Source organism: Schistocerca piceifrons, chromosome 2 (assembly GCF_021461385.2).
Source record: "Schistocerca piceifrons isolate TAMUIC-IGC-003096 chromosome 2, iqSchPice1.1, whole genome shotgun sequence".
NCBI lineage: Eukaryota > Metazoa > Arthropoda > Insecta > Orthoptera > Acrididae > Schistocerca > Schistocerca piceifrons.
The window spans coordinates 466,786,723-466,812,211 of NC_060139.1; the positions used below are offsets into that span (position 1 = coordinate 466,786,723).

The window sequence follows — 25,489 nt, forward strand, 5'->3', positions numbered from 1 at the left end:
TGTAATACTAGGCTACACAGCTTGAAAATCAGTTCTACTTAAAATGAAAAAAAAAAAAACTAGTTAAATAGTTATTGTTTTCAGAATGAAATTTTCATTCTGCAGTGGAGTGTGCACTGATGTGAAACTTCCTGGCAGATTAACACTAGAATGGCAGAGTTTCTGACATTCCTAAAATGGCAGAAAGGACTCATTTTGATTCCACATAAAATATTTTCATATTTGACTTAAACAAGTACTTTATTTTAGTTTTTGTTATTCCATTCCTTTTTTACTAGTAGTCACAGTAATTATTTAACATGATAATTAATAATTACTTATTTATTTCAACAAGAAAATATCCTACAAATTGATTGTTGCTAATGCCAACAAATTTCTCAAACTATAGATTTTCATTTATCATCTATCTGTACAATCTTCTAGACACATTTAGTATTTTTGGTCCATATCACTCTTACAAGTGTTCTACAACTCAAGTCATTGGACTCTGCTAGATACACTTAGCACAGGTGATTTCTGTTTTACACCCACATTTTCCTCACACAGCTTTGAGGCAGTTTACAAAGTTTTCACTGGTCTTGTTGCTTTTGCAGGGGCTGATTTGGCACTTCCTCTGCTTTCTACATGATATCAATCCCATATCCTCTTTCTTTGTCTGATGTTCTTGCTCTTTCGTTCCCTTGAGTTCATTCACCAGCTGAAGTATGAACTTCTTCCTTTCCATTTTCCTGTTCGTAACTATGTTGTAGACGACTCCTGAATTTATTGCCACCATGACCAAGATGTTGCAGAAGGCTTGCATTCGCCATCTCCTACATGCAGTCTCTGTAGCATATTTACGGGTCATTTGGTCAACCACGTCCGCCCCATATTTTGGTGCTTTGTAGAATGTTAAGGCCTCAGGTTTCTTCTTTCCTTCCTTCCTTGCTTACTGCTACTTCAGCATGCAGTGTACTCAGAAGAATGACATCATTTTGATTGTTATTTTCTTGGTATAAAGTCTTATGGCACAGTCTGTGTTGCCAGTATGATGTAGGATGGTGGCGGAGTGTGTTTCGGCATTGGGCTTCCTTACTTCATGGGGGATTTCACAATGAATCTTGTTCATTGTACAAACTAATGAAGTTTTCTTTTCTTTGGGTGTCTTAGCAATTTGAAGACACACAAAGAAGTTGTCTCATCACATTTCTTCTTTTTTTCCAAATGACTGCATGACATACAGAACAGTGTACTTTCCAAATGGTTGCTTCTCTCTATGCATGACCTCTTTGCTGAGGTATGGGAAAGCATTTCATGTATACTTTGTTGTTACATCGACAACCAACCAGAATTTGAGACCATATTTGTGTGTGAATTGAGTGAACTTGCATCTTGTTTTGCTTGTTGCTCATCAGTGGTCATATTTTCTCCAGGGTGTTAAGAGGGAATACAGTTTTCAGTCAACTTTCCCCAAATTTCAGCTACAAGAGCAAATTTGTTGGGTGCCAGACATTCAGCTCAGGTCCCCCAAGAGTGCGACATACCTTTTGCACAAATGACACCCCAAGCCTACTTGATGGCTCTCGGTAAATGTATTTCCTCAAGTGACACAATCCAGCTATTGGTTTTTTAGTATTTTTTGAGCATTTGATTCTTTGTATTTCTTCATGAGACATAGCGTTCCTTCATCAAAAATAAGACGGGAGGCACTGATGACAGAGTCATCTACTCATTGGCAGATGTAAGCAATGGGACCTCCTCTCTCCTTTAGAATGTTCACAGTTGACCTTTTTCCAGAAAACAAAAAATTGGCAATCTCTCACATGGTTCAAAAATTGGCAATATCCCACATTGTTCCATCCATGGCAACCATCTTTGTAGACTCTTCCAACTGTACCTGTTGTGATGAAAGCTGTGACAATTGATGTAGATCAGCATATGAATACTCTTCCACTAATCGCTCCTCGGTCACATGTCTCAGGTACAGTATCATCATCTTCATCAGTGAAGTCAATCTCTGATTCAAATTTTAAGAGATGTAACACTTCTTCATCAGAAAGTCCATGCTGTTGACACATGTTTGAAAACATTTTTCATGGACAAAAACTATTCCTAAATGACACAGTAATAACTGTGATTGGAATTTACAGGTGGCAAGTTGCAACAATAAGCAGCAACTGCTCTGCATGACTGCTGACTCTTGCTTCTTCATCATTGGATAATTTATATGTATTCAGAAGAATTTTACCCCTTCTGTCATTCAAGATATATTAAATGAAATGTTGAAGAAAAAAATATATTTCGTAAATCCTAATACATCACCATACACAAGAGAAACACTTAGGAAAAGTCATATGATTTCATTAATGAAGTAAATAAATTGGATATGACAATGAAAGAAAAAAGTACGACAGGGGTAATTTTGACTGCTTCCACCATTCTAATGTCAAAACTGTGGACCGGACCGAGACTCAAACTCGGGACCTTTGCTTCCCATAGGCAGTTGACTTTCATAGGCAAGTGCTCTATCGACTGAGCCACCCAAGCATGACTCACAACCCATCCTCACTGCTTCACTTTGACCAAGGCCTCATCTCCTACCTTCCAAACTTCACAGAAGCTCTCTTTCATGCCTGGAAGTAAGGATATTGTCAAGATATGTCCTAGCCACAGCCTGGGAAGTTTCAAGAATGAGATTTTCACACTGCAGTGGAGTGTGCTGAAGTGAAACTTCCTGGCAGATTAAAACTGTGTGTCGGACTGAGACTCAAACTCAGGACCTTTGCAAGAATTATGTTCACCCAACTTGACTGAAATCTGTTATATTATTATATTACGAAATTTCAGAGCTATATTGTCAATTTCGTGACAGCCCTGCATTCTTTTGTGTGTATACTTTTACTCCTGCTTTCTCTCTCTCTCTGACCAACTGATTATTTTCCAAGTATTTCTCATAACATGTGATCACTGCATATAAATATTGTATTTTGTTTTAGTGTGAATGTGTTATTTTCTTTCACTTCTCAGAACTGTTTCCTATAGTTTCTTGCATTTACATATTTCAGGAACTTCATGTAATTATTGCAAACCACATTCTATTTCCCTGAATTTCAGCAAGGAATTTACTGTTGGCTAACAGTGATAAGAATCAATATTTGCACTGATTTTCTGTTGCAGCTATCCTCCTTAAAGCATCATGATCATCATCTGTAGCTTTGTTACATCTCCTCATTATAGCCAGATCGATCCATTTCTTTTATTTTCTTTTTAGGTACAACCAACTGGCATTTTGTGCATCCCTGAAGACTTACTCTCTTTTTCCATTCTGTTCTTTCAGTTATTTGAAGCCACAGCATGATTAGGGCTTAGAGATGAAACAAAAGTTTAGCGGTCATATTTATTTAAAAATACCTTTAGTAACTAACATGTTTATGTTATCAGGGCAAAAAAGTACTATATATTCATGGCACTGATCACTTGTTAATGTCAATATGACACACTTGAATGTGCCTCTTTCTTTTTACTTGACAGTGAAAAATCGTCTTATAGAAGTCATGGGGATTCAGCGCAGCTACAAGCCATTACAGCTGAGTCGGAGTCATTTGCTGGAGTACCTACCAAAGAGCCAGGATGAACTTCCTGTTAGGAAGATGAAGGTATTCAGAAAACAATTTCCTTGAACGTGTTTGTGAAGAGAATTCTAGCTGTTTCATATAAATTAATAATTTATTGAGACGTATACATGTACTTTTAATGGGACATAGTTGTGAGGTAGAAGAAAGATATTCATAGTGAAATATGGAGTAAGCAGTAGATATAGTATCATCATTACAAAGATTGCAAATTGGACAAAATTTCGTGAATGAAATAGATGTTGTATAACATCAATAAAAATATGACTCTAGTCGTGATCACCTCCTATCCTCTCCTATCAGTTGTGGAATCTGAAATAAGACACAATTTTAATTTATTTTACTGATGTATTTCTTTTTGAGATTTTATTTATTTCCTGTACATTATGCATCAAAACTCTGTCAATTCTTCTTTTACTATATGCTGTTGAGGAAATTCATGGTTCAGAAAACTTATTCATTTTCTTATCTCATTTCCTCTCCACTCATAGCTCTACACCTTACACCCAAAGCAATTTCCTCTATTACTATGTAATTGTATGTGTACCACTTTAGAAGGCTTAAAACAGAATAGCAAAGAATGTAATAATTGCAAGGATTTGAGTGTAAGACATTTCAGATAATGACATATGTGATATGTACACTTTGTACACTTTGCTCTTCAATCATGTCCGATATTTCATGACAGTAGAGGAGAGTTTGAGTAGATGTTGGCTATTCACATTAAGCTGTTTAATGACATCCATCACATATGTTCAACCTGTAATGTTGTCTGTATCTGAAATTTACAAAGGTAGAAATTTAGAAGCAGATTTGACCTTGCATGTTTGAAACATCAGTCAGAATGGCCATTATGAAGAACATGATGGTTTATACAAGCACATAATATGCCAAGATGATGATTTGTGTCCTGATGATGATCTTATAAATAAAAAATGACGGCTCAGTAAATAGAATCACTTTTGATATATTTTCCAACATGAATTTCATAAAATACATTTCAGTTGTGGAGTTCTGATGACTGGAAATGATTCATATAATGAAATGAAGCCTATATGTTGCCCAAAGGTACACTCAAGATATCTGCAAGAAATGCTCTGAAAATTTGTCTACTAGTTTTGGAGATTAGTGTATTCAGACAGGCACAGCAGTTTTACAGTTTCATTATTAGAATTGATTAGTGGTGTGGACACACTCAGTAAAGTGCTGTGAAATCCTTATTACCAACAATTTGCATTTGAGATGTATAGTTTACTGATAAATTGACCAAAAAAAAGTTAACCTTCACACAAGAAAAAGTATTATTCCACTACATAAAACACACACACAATTAAAAGACATTTATGCATAATCTTTCAGCCACAGACTCTGCCAGGAAAAAAAGAGAAACACATCATTCATTCACACAAGGAAGCAAACTGCATGCATGCATGACTGCCAACTCCAGTAGCTCAGACAAGTATGACTGAAACTATACATGCCAGGAAAGTTCTCAGGACTTCCAAATTAGCTAATAACATTCCTTTGGTCAGCTGTACTTCATCAGCACCAAAATTATCTAAATTCACAGACACTACTTTCGTTTACATTCATCCCTTATGCATACTATACTTCTCCTTAAAAAGCAATGTGATGTGTCTAATTTGTCATTTTCACCAATGGTTCCACAAAGCCCAATGCATAAATGGGCCATTTTTGTCCCATATTTACCTAGACCAACTTCCTGCTTACTTGCAGCATGATATCATGTGAATTTATCTTTAGTGTGTTGACAGCAGTTTAGGTGGTTCACTCCTTAAGATTGGTGCACCTCGCATTTGTAATATCCTGGCAGCCGTATCCTCCAGTTGGAATGTTGTCCCTCCACCTTCAACTATACATCATATAAGGTCAATTTTGGCATACTGCATTATCAGAAAGTCTTAGGATTAGACCATGCAGTGATGATCACTTACCTGGACTACAACCTCTATGCACTGCTTAAAACACTACATCCTCACCTGAAAATCTACCATTGCTGAGCCTAAAGACTCACTATCTCCAACTCCACCTTATTTGTAGTATGGAGGGTTTAATCACCTCTGACCCACAAGGTCCATATTTGCTACTGACACACACTCGCCAGTGACCAATAACAACTTGTGCTTCATACCTTCATTATTCCCTCTCTACTACATTCCACCTCTGCACTCATACTAGTAGAATTGGGGTGTCCTTTTTCATTTAACACTTGCTTATTCATCCCGTTTCTCCTTACCATTTCTACAGTCACATTGGTGGTGTCCATGTCCCATTGCCCAACAGCTGCAACATCTCACGTTAATAAAGAACACTTTTATCCCATATTCCTGTTACTACATCACTTTCTTCACACTCACCGATAGATAAACTGACCATAGGATATAAATAATTCGGAACACCCCTCCTCACCCTTCTAGGCACATCACACGGCGAACCCCTTAAAAATGCGTCCGATGCCCTCTGTTCTGTTTCATGGAGTAGAGCTCTGTTTCCCATGTCACTCTCCTCTAAATCATGTGTCAGCACATTCACCTTCTGTATTCTGCCCACAAAATTCTCTACCAAAGAGTAAAAGAATGGATCTGCAAAATTACACACCAATATCCTTAACATCGGACTGCTGCAGAATTCTTGAACATGTTCACGAATCAGTAGAGTTTTAGAAAGTAATACTCATGCAAAACTCAGCCTGCCATTTTCTCTCATTATATACTGCAAACTGTGGATGAAGGGCAACAGGAAAATTCCATATTTCTCCAAAAATCATCTGACATGGTGTGCCACTGCATGCTGTTAACGAAGATACAAGCATACGCAACGGGTTCCCAGGTATGAAAGTGGCTCATAGACCCCTTAAGTAGTATGATTTCCACAATGGTGAGTGAAACGGCGTCATCAATAGTGCCCCATGAAGTGTGATAGGAGCACTGTTATTTTCTATATACACAAATGATCTGGTGGACAGATTGGGCAGCAATCTGTGATGTACAGGAATGTGTCGAAGTTGAGTGACTGTAGAAGGATACAAGATAACTTAGCCAATATTTTTAGATGGTGTGATGAATGGTAGCTAGCTGTAAATGTAGAAAAATGTAAGTTAATGCAGACGAGTAGGAAAAACAAACCAACATTGCAAAGCAATATGAAATGAAATGAGCATGAGCATGTCAGGATTGTAATGGGGAAGGTGAATGGGTGATCTTGTTTTCTTGGGAGAATTTTGGTTCACCTGTATAGATCACTGACATTCATGTTGGCTTCCTCTACTAGCCTTAACTTTGTCACCTCTAATAACTTATCTCGTGACCACCCCTCCTCCCCCTCCCTCTCCCCCCCCCCCCCCCCCAAAAAAAAAAAAAATTAGCTGCTAACTGCTGGTCATTATGTCTTCAGTTGACTTTTCAGAGAAGGGTGTGATCGAACTGGCTGTGGCTGGATCTAATAAAGGAATAGCTTGTTTGGCTAATTCTAGCCATTCCTCCCTAGCTGTAAGCCTATAATGCAAATATGCATTATCTGCTTTCAGTTGCACCATTTCATTTCATTAATCAATGTTTGAACTGTCTCCCAACTAGTGACACACTACATTTGAGACTCTACCATTGAGGGACCTTAATCTCCAAAACAAACTTAAAGAACACACAATATTCTCACAACAGGCTGTATGACACAGCTCACACTGACGTATTATGTTTTATTATCATCCATCATGACCCTGTGCACTGACTAGGCCCTTACCAATGACAATTAACACGAATTACTGGTACTGAATCCACACATGGTGCAGAATGCCCTGGCAAATCACACTAACCACATATCACAAGCAGTAAATAATGCTCCTTTGTATTGCCACAGAATTGTGAACGTGTATCACTTGCTTAGACTACATGCCCTCTACACATAAAACAAAGAAAACAACCACAAAAACCTGTAGTCTTCTCACTCACCCCACTATTTGATGAAACTGCATGCTGTGGTTGTGAAGCCATGCTGTGTGGAGATCGACTTTTTTGGCCGGTTGGCAGATGAGGTCCACAGATACTTCTGACACCTCTCTGTAGCAAGCTAGGATGATTGTGGCTACTATGATGTAGAGGTAGTTGAGTGGCAGGTTGTGAATGTTGAATGCATGTTATTTGATATTAAGCTACAAAATCAAAGTGCTGCGATACCCGTGCTGTCTGCAGGCACGTGGTCCACTGGCGGTACCAGTGATGTCAAGAAAGTCGTGGCAGCAGGACGCCGTTTGATATCCACTTCCTGCTTTGCTGACGCTGTTCACCCCACTCATCAGTGCATGCCTCAGTTTACACTCTTTGGCCCTGAATGAGCAAAGCCAGCAATGTAAACATCTGCTGAATTCTCACAGGCACCCTTTGCTACTGATTTAGAAGTATGGCAGCATTATCGCCCTGGCTGCAGATCGCTGCTCTCCAAGGCAGGGCTTCAGTGCTGCCATGGAGCCTGAGGGTGGCTTATCTTTAGTGATTTTCTAAGTCCATGGGTGTGGACTAAAAACTTTGAGCTAGTCTCGTGGAGCAGACTGCCCAGACTGATGTTAGCAACTGGTTGGGCCATGGAGTGAAGCATGATAGAGACTCCCATGGACCCAGAGTCATGGAGGGTGCTATCAGACTGTGCAAAGCTGTGCTATAAACAGAGGGTATTGCAGTGATCAATAGCACACTTGTTGTCATGATACATTGCTTCTAGGCACATCCAGATCAACACCTCATGATGGTGTAGAAATACTCTGCAGGCTGGTTTTGTAATTGCATGGTCTCTCTGCAATGTCACCATGATTGCATAGCATGGCCTAGCCACATTGCAGTGTACAAATAGACTCGCTTGGGAAATTACATATGGAGCTGCTTTTAACTCAGCATTGCCCAAACTTGGTGACAGTGCCCGTATAGATATCAGCAGAAATAAGAGATGCAAAAAATTAGCATGAGCATTTCTTTTTCAGTATTTGAGTAGTTTTTTTCTGCTTTATTGAGCTATCTAGAAGTGTGTGCTAGTAGGTGTTCTTTCCTGTCTCTTTCTGTCTCTTGGCAGCTTAAGACACAGCCTAGAGCACAGCTGCTCAAATCACAGGGCAATATAAACTATTTTTGGTAGTTGGGAAAAGCAAGGGTGGGACCACAGGCTAGTAATTTTTTCAATCACTCAAATGCTGTTTCGCAATCTGAAGTCCATTGTAACTTTACTCCATCCTTCAACAAAGGCATAAGGGGCCTTCCTACATCTGTATATTTTGAAATATATCTTCAGTAAAAATTGCTGATCCCAAGATATGACTGCAACTCTTCTACTTTGTTTGTCGTTGGGAAATCTTGTATGGCTTGTACTAGTCATGGGTCAGTTTCGTACATCATCATGTCCGAAAATATGGCCTAAAGAGCAGGCCTCCTGCAATATGAAGTGGCAATAAGAGTCAGGGTCATACCCCTGCCGTACCCATTCAGATACCTCTCATAGATATACCATGTGCTCCCAGATGTCCTTGAAGAAAACAATGATATCATCCAGGAAGACCATGTATTCTTTTGGATTCAGACCCCCATAGCACTCCATCCAACAAGCTGTGGAATGTTCATAAGTCCATGAGGGTAAAATATCAGCATTGCCCCACACCGTCTAAGGTCTCCGTAACGTTCGACATGGGGTATTGATCAGTTGTTGTTCACTGGTTTAAATAGATATAATTGCAGCAGAACCTATTAACCTTCTTACCATCTCAGGACTTCTCCGGCACAATGACAACCAGTGCTGACCAGGGAGTGGCATTTTCTTCTATAATTCTGTCCTGCAGCTGTTGTTCAGTAAACTCCTATCACTGCTAGTGGATGATGGGGGACCCAATATCGTTTCTTGTACATAGGCAACCTGTTTGCAGTGGCAATTATGTGCTGCACTAGTGACATAGCAGGCACTGGTCCAGGCAGGTTAAATAATTCTGTGTATTCCTCTAATAATCTCTCCGTGTCCGCTCTGTCACATCTGTTCAGATGCAACACCTTTCCCCTTGGTGCAATTAAACTGACAGACTGTCCTAGGTTCATGTACTCTACACTGAAATCCCCAGTCAACTCGTTCTTTGTTCTCTGGCTTCATTACAGATGAAGTATTATCAGCAAGTCAGCTCCTATATCGAACCAAAGCAGTCCTCCCATCCTTTTCATATTGTATCCCACAAGTTGTGTCTAAGAGACCATGTGTTCAGTTTAATTGGTTTTCCTTACATTTCAGGTGTTCTTTGCAACAGTTTGGTTCTCTCAGCACTAAAACCAAGACAGAATGTCCCATCCAGCTATTGTAGATTGACATTGGTGTGATGTTTAACAGGGAAGTCCTGGCCAATAGTGACATCGCAACTTATGCCTATGCTAAGGTGAACTTCCAGACACACCCGGAAGTTCCTCCTCCACACTCAGAAATCCAACAATGCCAAACCGAGCAAGTGAGCACTATTACTACCTACACGACTTAGCCTACAACATGTTTGATGTAAATTGACTGCACCAACACTGATTAGCCAAGGATACCTGCCTGTGATCATGTATCCAAAAAAAAAAAAACATACACAGTCTTCCTTTAACATAGCCAGACAGGCAAATGTCTGCCACTGATTTCACACAGGGCTGTCCTGTGGTCAGACTTACTGGGAGTGTTGCGCAGAGATCACAGCACACCCATCCCATTTAATGGAGGTACACGTGTTACCCTGATTCCATCTTCAAACAGCTGCTGCTATTTCTGAAAAGAGTGCCCCACCTGTTTGCACCTTTTAGACTGTAGCTTTGTAGAAAACCACTGAATGTGGTGAGAGCCACATCAATAACATATGACCTCTGTATTAAAAACTACCCGCTCCTCTCTTGGTCTAGTCACTGACACTGGCACAGACAAAGCTGCCACAGTTGCTACTGCTTCGTTCAAGGTTTTCAGGAATTCCATGCACACTTTCCATGGCATCTCAGCTGCAGACACCTTAAAAACACATCAAGTGCCCATTGTTCTGCTTCCAGCAGAATAGCCTTATTGGCTGAATCATCATTTGTCAGTTCATGTGTATTAACATTAAAAAATTTTCTACCAATACCCATGCTTTTTATACTAAAAGACTGAAAATCTGCAACTTCTCATAGCCCATTACGTATGTTCTAGCATCCTGTACTAATTTTAAACAAGCTGTACTTAACAGCTGCTTGTTACTCCATTTACCTAACTTCATGGCTGTATGTGGCCTAAAGAAAAAAGAACATCTTCCTCAGTTTATTCAAAAATGGGGCACACCAGTGAGTCAGTATCAGCATCAAAGGTGCGTGGAGACACGTTAGAAGTCAGCCATTTCTTTCTTTCATCCATTAAACAATGTGTTTCCCTACACAAAGCCTCATTATCAGCTGGCTTTTTGGCTATCTCATTCAGCAAATCTATATCATCACCGGAGTTTAACTTTCTCACCGACAGACATTTTTGGTTGCTACTACCATCACTGGTGTACAGAAAAGAAAGGAAAGAAAGAAAAGCAAAACCTTAAAGGCCCAGACAAAAGTAAAAGTGCACTTACTTGAAAACTTGCACTGATTGCCACTGCTGCAGCATCATCTTTGTTTCTGCCCTGAATTGGTTCACCAAAACAGCCTTCAACAGTTGTTCTAAAACCAAGTGTAATGGGTCATTGTTATGGGAAGGTGTGGATAAGTTGTTCCTTGTTGGAGGTGGGTGGAAGTGCTGCCAATTTAAGCAGCCAATCTGTTGTCAAATCTCTTTATTAACAGCCATACGTGCAATGCAAATAAGTGCATCTGCAACAACCAGACAATTTATGGTGAACAGTAATGAGCCACGTGGCAGCCAGGGCTAGGCAGGCAAATCTAGCAGGAATACTCACGCAATGAATATGGAATTACCAGTTGGTAAGCGGTGGTGGGCAGTGGCGATTGCTGGGCTGTCTGGAACTCCTGGCTTGACCTAGATCATGGAGGCAGAGGCAGATGCTTGCAGCCCCAGGTGACACTATCAGAGAGCAGACGCTGCTTCACAGCCCAGAGACAGCAAATGTACTGTAGTGGTGTCGTACATACAGCGACAACCTGGCACAGGCTGTATTTTATAGAAAGGCCCAGCTGTGCCGATGGCGGCAGACTGGACCTGGGAGTTTAAATATGGCAGTCCAGTGCTGAGTTTACAGGAGAGCCATGTTTCTACATCGCCTGGAAGCCTCAGGAATGGGAGCTGATGACCAGGATCCAACTGTTGTGCAGCAGTCAAACTGCTGAAACTTACTGAAGACTGTTCCACTCCTATGCCAGTGGCACATACGTATGGTGGTTACAGAAGTGTCGGAGTTTTTTGGATTACAGTATCAGCAGGGGCATTGTTTGGCAGGATGACTGTGGCTGAGACCTGGGTTTAGTATTGGGCAGCTTTCCATGCTGCTAAAATTCTAAGCCGTTACAAAATGGCACTTAAGATTACTGTTGTTGTATGTTGAGTGTCAGTTTGATACTGTAAATTATGTAAGAGAGAAATAGAAGCTATTTGATGTAAGTGAGCTTTCTTCAAAGTGGCAGCTCCCTGTGCAACACAAATAATTCGTAGTAGAGTAGTGATAATTTATTGACTGCAGAAGACTCAGACTAATATATATCAAAGAGCCATGTATTATAACTTTATACGCAGTGAGTACAAAAAGTTAAGAGGATGACAAATTTCTGAGAGACTGCAGGAAATGGCTTATACCTAAGTGTTTAAATCCCCCAGAATTAAATCATGTAGTTGGGGGAGGGGAAGAAGAAGAAGAAAAAGAAAAAACCTGAAGAGTTGTGCTACCAGTTTTTCTTTTTGTTAAATGTACCTGTGTAGCTTAAGAAAATGTGCATTATAAATCCTCTGTGTTGTGCTATTAATGAAAGAATTACAGATATAATGTTCTAAGTTAAGCTCGTGCTTTTTTTGTCACTTGTTGGAAGCAAATTAATTACTTAATTAACTGCTGATACTGTGAACAGAATCACTTATTCATAGCTGTGTTTATTGTTAATGTCTACCAAACTCATTAGCAGCTCTATAGGTTTTGCTCCATGTTGTGATCCATGAAACCCTATTAATGAATCAGTAAAGAAATGCTCAAACAGAAACTATTTAGATTTTCTTCTATCCTTCTTACTGATATACTTCAAAGAAAGTATTTTGTTTCCACTCAGAATCCACAGATAATGATGTATGAAGGTGTAAATGTGAACGAAAGCTAACAGTTAACCTCTCTTGAACTTCGTATTTAGAGTTATTAAGGATGTCCAAATAACTGAATTATAGATTTCTTAAAAATATCTGTTTATTTTGTATGGCACTTATCTTACTAAAATAACATGTAAAATACAAGTCCATTGCACATTTATCTGATGTTTTGTGTTGCAGGTTGAAAAAATTGTTTTTTATGGGTGATAATTAAAAATGTGTAACACATGGATTTTCCATAGATGGAAAATATTTACTGCAGTAAGAATGTCTGGATAATGTAACAGAGAGTTGTAACTTAAAGATAATATAATTAAATTCTGCATACTTTACACTTCAACAAAAAACATCCCTTAGTTGTAAAACATATTATTGAAAAAGAAATGTTGTATTATGGAGTGTGTTGCTTCATTTTCTACTTTTATTTTTCTCCAGTGAATGAAGCATCTTAATTGTGTTCCTGAAAATGTATGGCATTTGTGATGAAGCAAGCTGGGATATTTTTTACTTCTACTCTTGTTTTGCCATCTGCCTCCTTAAAATTCATTTTTTCACTTTTAACCAATTACCATTAACGTACGTGAATATAATCTGCATTTTCATAAAAAAGAAATGTTGGCCCTCAGTTTTAAAGAGTATAACACCAGATCTAATTTTGTGTGTAGTTTTATGTATGTAATTGATTTTCTAATTTATTTTGGCTATTCTTGGTTAGTATTTTTCATTATAGAACAAAATTAGTGATTGTTTTGTAACTTAAATTCTATTGTTGACTTACAAACAAATATAGTTTTTGTACTAAATATAAACATTTGGAGGAACAACTAATAGTAATCTTAAAGGATCTATTTGGCTCTATTCGAAAACATGTCAGCAAAGCCAGACCTAAAGTAATTAACAGTTTTGTCAAAAGTATTGTTTGTATAACTATATATGTTAATTTCATGATTAAAACAAATAATTTGGCTTAACTCTTGCAGTAGGAGAAACTGTTAAAAAGAACAATTTTTCGATGTATTCATTTAATTTAATGAGTTAAGTTTTAATTGTAATTTCTGTAATTTCAACTTCAAACAATTTGTAGTGTCAGTACCCATTATTGTGAGGATATATAAGGGCCCAATTTTTGGTCCCGAGACAATCAGTCCACATCCGAGTTTGAGACAAGAACCTATGTTGGTTAGAACAACAACAGTGCATCAAATTAACTGTGAAATAAGTGTAACACAATTAGGCTGTGTGTTAAAACAATGACAGTGTCTGTTCAATATGTACTGCAGTAGTCTGCAGGATTTGTGAACTGTGTGGTTAGGTTTTTACTTCTTGTAGATATACAACAGTAAACTATTGAAGCAGTCTGTGGATGTTCACCTGCAACCTATTAACGAGACTTATCAAAAGTTAAACAATAGTGCACTGGCCATATAACTGTGTATTATTGGAGGGGGGGGGGGGGGGGGGTTGTGAACAGGGAAAGTAAACATCTGTGAAACACAAATGTGCACCTGTCAGCTACATCATTTAAAGTAGTCTGTCTTTGACTTCCACCCCCCAAATTTTTCAGCCAGTATAGCAACACCGAGGTCAACAAACGAAGAAATAAAGAAGGTGAACCATCACACGTTGTCTGAAGTAGTGCAGCAGGAGAGCTGGTTTCAAGTATGAGAGCCACTAGGCTAAACCCATCTCCCAGTATGTAAATTAATTTTTTCATAATGTCTTTTAGTAATAATAAACTGGAAGCCATAATAGTTCCCATAATAAGACTACAGGTAATCTTCTTCCTTCAGACCCATAGTATAAGCTGATGTTTTACACCTAATGATGTCACCATTGATTAGACAGTAGATAAGTACATTCCTTCAATTTGAAACACCAATAAAGAAAGTAGAAATGTTCTTTCTTGCATTTTTTGTATCTACGTTTCTTGTTCTATGTTTCTTGTCAGTTAATTATCCCAATCGATGTGTTATTTTAATCTACAGATTCAACCCTGAAAGATAATCTTCAGAAACATGGAGTGGTTCAATGTATACATTTATAAAAGTGAAGCATCTGTTAGAAAGTAAATCTGTATACTATATTAACAATAAGCTATGTGTGTACTGATATATATTATTGGTCTTTACATGGGCTAAATGTTTGACACAGTAAAATTAACAGGAAATAAGCTAGTTTGAAAAAGTTGTTAATTTCATAGTTTATTTAAACAGCTGCTATTTAGCTCATACTACTAGTCAGATAGATACATGACTGCATTGCAAGAATAACAATCATTTACATCTCCAGTGATAGAGAACAGTTTGCAGTACACACTGCTGCTTGTCATGCAGCAAATAAGAATCTTCAATCCTGGAATACAGAGAATCAGGCAGCTTCTAATAGTGGATATTAAGAAATGTTTTTCATTTTCTTTTAAAGTTGTAATAAGTTTCAGTTGAATGATCTGGCAGTTGTGTTGTTACTCCATTTGGTTCTATTCTGGAAACTCCTTTGCAGTTACTGTTGCTACCTTAAATTTCTAGTGGAGTATTATGAAAGATGTCATTTTTGGTTACATGTGGTTTTTGCTCGTCATTCCTGTTCTTTCATCTGACTTCCTTTACATAGCATATTTTCTCATTAGGTCAATTTCTTGCTCATTTTGAGATATGATTTTAATTAATGTTTGATATAAATGAATTTCTCCAAGCATTTGCTGGTGAACATGATAAAATGAACAACTCAGTGATAATGTATTTCACTATCTTAAACTATTGTATCTCACTGTATGGACATTTTTGTTTCAGGATAGCTTTTCCAGTGTAGTAATTCCACTGAGCACAGATATAACACTGCAAGAAAAGTATGTGACATTTCTTGGGCATGTACGGCTGGGGAGACTTATGGAGGACATGGATATATTTGCAGGTGAGACCTTGTTGGGAATTTGTCTACATTAAATGTCTGCTTGTGTCTGTATATATGTGTGGATGGATGTGTGTGTGTGTGTGTGTGTGTGTGTGTGTGTGTGTGTGTGTGTGTGTGTGTGTGTGTGTATACCCGTCCTTTTTTCCTCCTAAGGTAAGTCTTTCCGCTCCCGGGATTGGAATGACTCCTTACCCTCTCCCTTAAAACCCACTTCCTTTCGTCTTTCCCTCTCCTTCCCTCTTTCCTGATGAGGCAACAGTTTGTTGCGAAAGCTTGAATTTTGTGTGTATGTATGTGTCTGTTTGTGTTTCTATCGACCTGCCAGTGCTTTCGTATGGTAAGTCACATCATCTTTGTTTTTAATTATATGTACTTATGAAATTTAAGGTCACCTCAAATACAACGTGCACTCCCACCTTCTGCATGCTTTCCAAAATTCGTAAATCTAACCATCCAAAATGCCCCACAGCAGCTGGTTACCGTGTTCCTCTGGAAAGAACCTCCTGAGTTGACAAACACCTTCACCTTCATTTCATTACCAACAGCCTACTTCCCACATCAAAAACACAGACCACTTCTTTCATTGTCTCTCAACCATTACCGTATCACCCTGGATTGGAAAACTGAACCATACCCTTCACCAGTTCTTTGATTACTTACCGTATCCAGTAAATGAGCAATATCCAACCCACAATTCTTCAGACTCCTCTCAAAGTGGTGTTCAACCAACCACCCAGTCTACAAAATATCCCGTTGCATTCTTATGTCACACCCACTCCTAACCCCTTACCACATGATCATTCACCTGTGGAAGATTCTAGTGCAAGACCTGTCCTATGCACTCATCTAGCACATTCTGCTTGAGTCTCATCATAAATATATTCTAACCCATCATACACAGGGCTGCCTATGAAGACAATCACATCATATACCACATACGCTTTAACTTAGCCTTTTATGTGGGCATGACCACCAACCAGCTGTCCATTCAAATTAATGGGCACCAGCAACCTATAACCACGAACAGAGTTGACCATCCAGTAGTGAAATATGCTGCTAAGCACAATATGCTACAATGAATAATTTACACACATCAAAAAAAGTTTTGCATCACCGTGGCTCCCAGAACTCCTGAAGATAGACGCTGACTGTGGATACTGTATCACAGACACAGTCCCTTTGGCTGTTCAGAGGTGTCACTAAACCCACCCAAAGATGTAAACAATTATGCATGAGCAGCACTTATTAGGCAGAGGGGTTCCGACAGTCGATCAGTTCCAGTCATTCCACCCACCAGGAAGGAGGTACATGGCTCGTGTTGTCTGTAGTTCAACCATGCCTAGACAGTCAATACTACAATACTTTGTGCCAGGAAGGACTCTCAACAAGGGAAGTGTCCAGGTGCCTTGGAATGAAACAAAGCGATGTTGTTCAGACGTGAAGGAAATACAGAGAGACATGAACTGTCGATGACATTCCTCGCCCAGGCCGTCCAAGGGCTAATACTGCTACCTATGGATTACGGCTTGGAGAAACCATGGCAGCAATGCCACCATGTTGAATAATGCTTTTGTGCAGCCACAGGACTTCGTGTTAAGACTCAAACTGTGCACAATAGGCTGCATAATGCGCAACTTCACCCCCGACGGCCATGGCGAGGTCCGTCTTTGTAACCACGACACCATGCAGTGCAGTACAGATGGTCCCAACAACATGCCAAATGGATCGCTCAGGATTGGCATCATGTTCTCTTCACCGATGAGTGTCACATATGCCTTCAACCAGACAATCGTCGAAGATGTGTTTGGAGGCAACCTGGTCAGGCTGAACACCTTAGATACACTGTCCAACAAGTGCAGCAAGGTGAAGGTTCCCTGCTGTTTTGGGGTGGCATTATGTGGGACCAACATAAGCCGCTGGTGGTCATGGAAGGCACTGTAACGGCTGTACGGTATGTGAATGCCTTCCTCTGACCGTTAGTGCAATGATATGGGCAGCATATTGGTGAGGCATTCATCTTCATGGATGATAATTCGTGCCCCCATCGTTTACATCTTGTGATTGACTTCCTTCAGGATAACGACATCGCTTAACTAGAGTAGCCAGCATGTCCTCCAGACATGAACCCTATCAAACATGCCTGTAATAGATTGAAAAGGACTGTTTATGGATTACATGACTCACCAACCACTCTGAGGGACCTACGCCGAATCGCCGTTGAGGAGTAGTACAATCTGGACCAACAGTGCCTTAATGAACTTGTGGGTAGGATGCCACGACGAATACAGGCATGCATAAATGCAAGAGGGCGTGCTACTGTGTATTAGAGGTACCAGTGTGTACAGCAATCTGGACCACCACCTCTGAAGGTCTTGGTGTATGGTGGTACAACATTCAATGTGTGGTTTTCACAAGCAATAAAAAGGGCAAAAATGATGTTTATATTTATCGCTATTTAAATTTTCTGTACAATTTCTGGAACTCTCGGAACTGAGGTGATGAAAAACTTTTTTTGATGTGTGTATAACCAGTGCCACCTGGATTTCCTCTTTCCCCCTTCCTGCAATACCAGTTTCTCTGATCTATTTAGATGTGAATAATCTTTACAACACATCCTACTATCTCGCAATCCTCCTGGCCTTAGTCTCCATTAGCTCCTGGCCAGATTTAAATCCACCTCCACCCCTGTCCTCATGCCTCATATGAAACTTATTCTACACTCATATCTTCCTCTTATATATTTATTCCTAACACACCACCCTCCCACATCACTGTGCACAGCACATAACTCCTGCTGTCTGCACCAGAGCGAGCTCACGGTTACCACCCAGCATCAACCTCCATTCCTTCCAACCCTCCTGCCCCTGGCCCAGCCTCCTTTCTCCACTCACCCACATCATCCAGTACAACCCCTCACCCCATTCGAGATGAAGTGCTGGGATAAAGTTGGTGTGCAAGTGCAGGTGCAGGTGTGTGTGTGTTCTGTAGTTACCGCCAGTAAATGTCATCTGCAAACTTAACAACATTTTCAGTCTTATTGAGTTGTTCCCCTTTCCCCAATCACTGTTTACCCTGCAATTTTGTTTCTCTGATTTCTTTTCTAGCAGTCTGTATCACTATAGTTCCTTTGCTTGGATGCATCCAAATAACAATTCATTTTAGATATTGTTTCTCTAAAACTCAACCTTATTTCTGACGGAACACACAATTCTTGTAAAAATTTCTTGTTATTTTATCAAACCATAATGATATACAAAAATTTTTTCTCAACAGCTTGGGTGGCTCACAAGCACATCTTGAACCCAAGAAAGCCAGCTGGACAACCAACACCATATGTAATTGTCACTGTACTTGTTGATCAAATTGATTTCACTGACATAACTCCTAAGGTAAGAAGGTGTGCTAACAATGCTACAGTTGGAATATAAAATGACCTGTCAGCATGTTTGTACTGTTGGTACCATCATATAGGTTGCCCTTTCAGAAAAATTATAAATAATAGTTGTGAATGGTTTATGGCTCGATCGCTGAATCCTTCAGTATTATCCAACAAAAAGTCAATCAGAGGTCAGTCATAGTATACTTATTATTGTGCTCACATGTCAAAATGTTTTGTGTGGTATAAAATTCAAATTGCTCTATGATTCAGACTCCACATTTCTCCTGTGGGGTCTCTCTACTAGTGACTGTGAAAGTCAGTTCACTCATCATGGGGAGGCAAAGTCACACATCTTCAACAAGACCATCCCAAGTGAAACACAATAGTTTTCATGCAAACCTTCCCTTTACTGCTCTCTTTCCTTTTATATGATTTGTTGTACATTTGAACATTTTTGTACACTGGCAGACACAAACATAGTACTAAATTAAACTAAATTTGGCTGCTGTTAAATGTTGTTTTTGTTGTTGTTGTTGTTGTGGTCTTCAGTTCTGAGACTGGTTTGATGCAGCTCTCCATGCTACTCTATCCTGTGCAAGCTGCTTCATCTCCCAGTACGTACTGCTGCCTACACCCTTCTGAATCTGCTTAGTGTATTCATCTGTACGATTTTTACCCTTCACATTGCCCTCCAATACTAAATACTAGCCAACTCACAAGCAACGGCTGAGGAACTGCTGCAGCTGCTGTTTGTGCACGTTTCTCGACAAGAAGAACAATGACCTGCTGCAGCAAGGGAGGAAAGGGGCTCGGCAAGGGTGGCGCCAAGCGGTACTGCAAGATGCTCGACAGCATCCAGGGCATCATGAAGCCCGCTATCCACCACCTGGCTCGGAGGGGCGGCATGAGGCGCATCTCGGGTCTGATCTATGAGGAGACCCACAGAGTGCTGAAGGTGTTCCTGGAGAATGTGATCCGCAACGCGGTGATGTACACTGAGCACACCAAGCGGAAGACTGTGACGGCCATGGAAGTGGTGTACGCCCTGAAGAGGCAGGGGCGCACCCTGTATGGTTTCGGCGGTTAGGCGCGCTGCTGTGCTGCGGCCGGCAACGGCATTCCGGCCGTGCTTTGGGCGGGGAAGGGGAGAGACGAAAGCCGCCCAAAACCATGGACCATGCCACAGTGGTATCACTTGGATGTCTCAATAATCAAGACAGCTGTATGGTAGGTGCAATCACATTGGCCAGACTTTTATATAGTCCCTGGAAGCAGTCATCTGCCTTAGTCAGCTGTTTAACGACCGCTGCAAAGCTCACTGTGCTTGGCCCCAAAATCTCCACACCTCCCTAGAGATACCTGCTGCTTTCACATCTGGGAACCCATGCTCCCCTACCTCAGTGCACTTTGCTCTCCATTGTTACCTCACCCAGAGTTGCTAATGTCCAGCAGTGGCATCTTCATGAGCTTTGCACCTGAACATACCAAGTTGCACATTGCCCATGCCCAGTCTCTACCAGCTCATCTCGATGAGTTCCATCATATATTTCAAGACACAGATATCCATGTAATCCTTTTGTCAGAGACCTGGCTCAAACAGAGTATTCCCACAAGTTCGCTAAGTCTAGACAGCTACATCTTTCTAAGACAACAGATGTAACAGATGAGGGGGCATACATATGCTAGTGTGCTGCACACATCCAACAAAAATGAAGATAAACAAGTGGAATATATGTTCATAGAGATCAAATCCATTAACAGAAAGTGCCTGATGTATGTCCTGTACAAGCATCCTAAAGTAGGCAGGTTTGCCTGCTTCGAAACTGCTCTTTCAAGTCTTGAATGGACATTTGAGCATATAATTAATACTGGCAACATTAACATAAATTTCTTGTGTGAAATTTAAGTGGATGCTTTCTTCTTCAAACATTTCACTATTTCACCTTGCTCCTACCCATCATAAGATTAGTGGTCACACTCTCAAAGATATATTTGCAACAAAATCCCCAAATAGAGTAATTCATGCCTCTCAAATATCTGCACCTGGCATGTTTGTTGATGAAATAATTTTCATAATGTACTTACTAGAATGTCCCTGAAAGAAACCACAACTGACTACACAACGAGACTTGAAATCCTTTAATTTATCTTAACTTGCAACTAATGTGCAAGAAAGAGTTTGGGGGGATGTCTTCTATTCCCTTATTGCACATAAATGATAAACTTCATGGATTTACTAACAAACTTGCTCAACTACATAACAGATATGCTCCCTTAAATACTGGAAAAGTAAGAAGGAAACCTGTGCCATGCCTTTCTGAAGAACTAAAACAGCTCATGAATCTCAGAGACACTGCACATTGGGCATACAAATTGTGCCCCATGGCTGAAAATTTTATTGCTTGTAAGCAGAAGTGGGGAAGAGTTAGTCAAGCTGTAAGAAATGCAAACCTCAGGAATGTCCATACATTAACTAGCAGTAGAAATAGTTCAGCTGTCATATGGGGGGGAAAAAAAACTGCATTGTCTTGATATAGGCAAAGTAAAAGCTGCAGCTGATCCATTTGTCCAAGCAAAAGAACTGGACCCGCACTTCACATTACCTCAACCACAAATTAACCACAAACAAAACAGACTCATCGACCACTTTATGCATATCAGATCAGCATCTACTGGACATGATGGCATCGCAGTCCAAATGATGACGCTTATTATTGACGTACTATTGCCCACTGGAACATAATATCAGGCTAAGATCAATGTCCAATATTTCAACATTGAATTAAATTAATTCACTGTTGAAACATTGGACACTTAATGAGAAGATCAAACAGGTAGCTACCAGAGATGTTAAAATATTACAAGATTCTCATAAAAGTACAATGAAAAGTAATGTTAGTATATTGCATCAGAATATCAGGCAATTAAACAATGAAGTAGATGAGCTCCTTCTTTGTTTAGAAGATTTAGAAACTGAGGGTGGAATATATGTACTACCCCTGTCTGAAGATGATATAGTCACAGATATGAAAGGTATATGTAGGTGCATATAAGCTTTCTGCACATGTAAGTAGGAACACTGTAGAGAGAGATGGAGTTGCCGTGTATGTAAAACGTCCCCTTTGAACAATTATACATGACTGTCCTTAAATTGACACACAATATTTTTAGCGCAATGCAATCTGACTTTCAATAATCCCTACAAAAGAATGGCCCTGACTAACATTAACCTATACCTTTCACAAATCACTTACCTCACAAAAATCTTCGTTACTCGAACTACTGCAATACAGCGAGCGCCACTACTGCCAGCTAAATAAAAGATTCAAACTACGGAAGGCACTAACTACTGATAGGCATAGTTAACAAATGAAAGATTTTAATAGAGAACATACAATGTATTTACCTTAATAGTGTTGAAAAATCATAATATACATAGCAGTTCATGACATCCAGTCTTACAAATTTCAAAACTCCGCCATTTCTCTCCCCACATCCACCACTGCTGGCGGCTCACCTCCAACTGCGCAACGCTACGCGCTGTTCACATCCAGCTGCCCAACACTACAATGGCAGACAACAATGCAAACTAGCCACAGACTGCACACAGCACAGCCAGTGATTTTCATACAGAGCGCTACGTGGCGTTACCAATATAAAAACCTAAACAGCCTACTTACATATATTAAAATTTATCATAGTGTAAAAAATGTAATGGTGGTACTTTTATAATTGCAGCTATGTATAGGTCCCCACTGGGAAATTTTCAGCTATTTCTGAAAAGCCTGGGTTCTTTGTTGTGCTATCTGTCAGACAATGGGAAGCAAATCATTGTTTGTGGGGATTTCAATGTAGATTTTCTGAAAGAGTCTGACCAATAGAATGACCTTAAATCATTACTTAGTTCTTTTAATTTGACATCAGTTATTGATATTCCTACTCAGGTAGTACAGGAAAGCAGCACACTAATACATAATGTTTTCATTGACCATGATAAATTTAATCAAATAAAACCTTTTCCTGTCAAGAATGGTCTTTCTGATCATGATACACAGCTAGTTTCAGTATATGACATAGCTGCATACAGTAATGCAAAACAGTTCTCCAAAATAATGCATTCAGTTAACAATTTAACAATTGCAAATTTTAGGGAAAGGCTGCAACAGTTACACTGGGATAAGGTGTATAGGGAACTTGATGCTAATCTAAAATGTAACCTATTTCATGATACCTCTTTGAGTATGTTTGAAAACAGTTCCTGTAAGAAAACGACTAAAAATAATTGTAAGAAACCATCTAAAAAAAACATGGCTTACTTAAGGGATAAAAATATCTTTTAAACAGGAAAGGAAATGTATCTTATAACTAGAAGGAGTAATGAATCAGGAACAGTCAAACATTATAAAAACTACTGCACTGTATTCATAAGAGTTATTAAAAAATCCAGATGTATGTGCATTTGTCTGAGATTAGCACCTCTGATAAGAAAAGTAAAACAATTTGGATTACTGTTAAAAAGGAAATAGAGAAACCGAAAGCACAGGAAGACTGTATTTCTATCAAATGCAGTGAAAAGTTTGTCAACAAATAGAAGCAGAAAAGATTTTAATAATCATTTTTAAGTGTTGTAGAGAATATAGAAAATGCAAGGCTGTATAAGGAAGAGGCAATACCTATACAATTTGATAAAATTGAAATTCAGCCCACATCTCCTACTGAAATTAGGAAAATAATAAATTCACTTAAAAATAAAAATTTATGTGGAATTCATCGCATTTCCAACAGATACTAGAGCCCTAAAAACTTGTTCCCAAGAGATAAGTAGGATTCTCAGCCACGTATGTACACTGAAACAGGGCATTTCTCTGGATAGACTGAAATATGCTATTATTAAACCATTGCATATATAGGAGGATAGGTCTGATGGTAACAACTACTGCCTAATCTCACTTCTGGCAGCTTAGTCCAAAATTCTAGAAAAAGTAAGGTATTCAAGAGTAGCTTCACGTACTTGTTAAAATGAAATGCTAACAAAATGTCAACTTGGTTTTCAGAAAAGCATTTTCAACAGAAAATGCTGAATATGCTTTCTCTGATCAAATATGAAATACTCTGAATAACCAAACATTTTTTGTGATCCCTCAAAGGCTTTTGAGTGTGTGAAATCATGATATTCTTCACGAGAAGCTTAAGTATTGTGGTATGATTGGGACAGTGCACAAATGGTTTAGTTCATATTTAACTGGAAGAATGCAGAATGTTGAAATTAACAGCACAGATAGTCTGCAAAAATCAGCAGAGTCCTGTAACTGGAGAGGTATCAAGAATTAACTGAGGAAGTTATAAATAATGTCTTTCAGAAAGCTATTAAGTGGTTGTTTGCAAATGGGCTCTCACTAAATTTTGAGAAAACACAGTATACACAGTTCTGTACAGCAAATGCATAACACCATTAATAAATATAGACTTCGAACAGAAGTCTGTTGCTAAGGCAGAATATTCATAATTTCTGGGGGTGTGCACTGATGAGAAATTGAATTGGAAAAACACGTTTATGATCTGCTGAAATGTTTGAGTTCAGTTACTTATGCTGTTAGGGCTATTGCAACAAAAGCATGTAATCAGAATAATAGTTGCAGCCCACCTAAGATCGCCTTGCAGACATTTATTTAAAGAACTAAGGGTATTCACAGTACCTTCACAATACACATATTCACTTAGGAAATTTGTTATTAATAACCTTAATATCCCATTTTAGTTCAAAAATAAGAGCAAAGTGCATAGTTACAACATTAGAAGAAATGATGGTCTTCATTGGTCTGTGTTAAGTCTGTCTTTGGCAGAGAAAGAGGTGAATTATGCTGCACAACAAAGTCTTTGGTCATTTATCAAAAAACATTAAAAGTCTGACAGTTAACCAACCAACATTTAAAAACAATTTAAAAGAATTTCTGAATGACGACTGCTTCTACTCAGAAGATGAATTTTCAAATATGAAGTAGTAATTGTAAAAAGAGAAAAAAGAAAAAAGTCAGACACATTCCACATCATTACAAAATGCTGGATTCATGATCTATGGAAGAAGTATTAATGTAATCTAATGTGATATCTTTAACCTCTCCCTGAGGCATAGAAACAGGGACTAATTTAACTACTATGTAAAATGGACATTACCACACCACCCTCTGATTTCCGACCTACTTGCATTCTTCCTGTATTGTCCAAGGCCTTAGAATATATAATCAATTATCAGTAAACAAACTACTCAACCACAAATAGCAGACTAGACAAAAACCTATTAGGTTTCTGTAAACATCGC

The 25,489-nt window shown here is 39.1% G+C and overlaps 1 protein-coding gene across 1 annotated transcript in view; it reads left to right on the forward strand.

Annotated features, from left to right (window-relative positions):
* Positions 1 to 25,489, forward strand: part of LOC124776683 (acyl-coenzyme A thioesterase 9, mitochondrial-like) — a 91,657-nt gene that overhangs the window by 23,352 nt on the left and 42,816 nt on the right. The window contains exons 3-5 of the mRNA XM_047251786.1: positions 3,511 to 3,635; positions 15,671 to 15,791; positions 19,065 to 19,180. Coding sequence (XP_047107742.1) covers positions 3,511 to 3,635; positions 15,671 to 15,791; positions 19,065 to 19,180 — 362 coding nt within the window. The remainder of the gene's footprint in view (positions 1 to 3,510; positions 3,636 to 15,670; positions 15,792 to 19,064; positions 19,181 to 25,489) is intronic.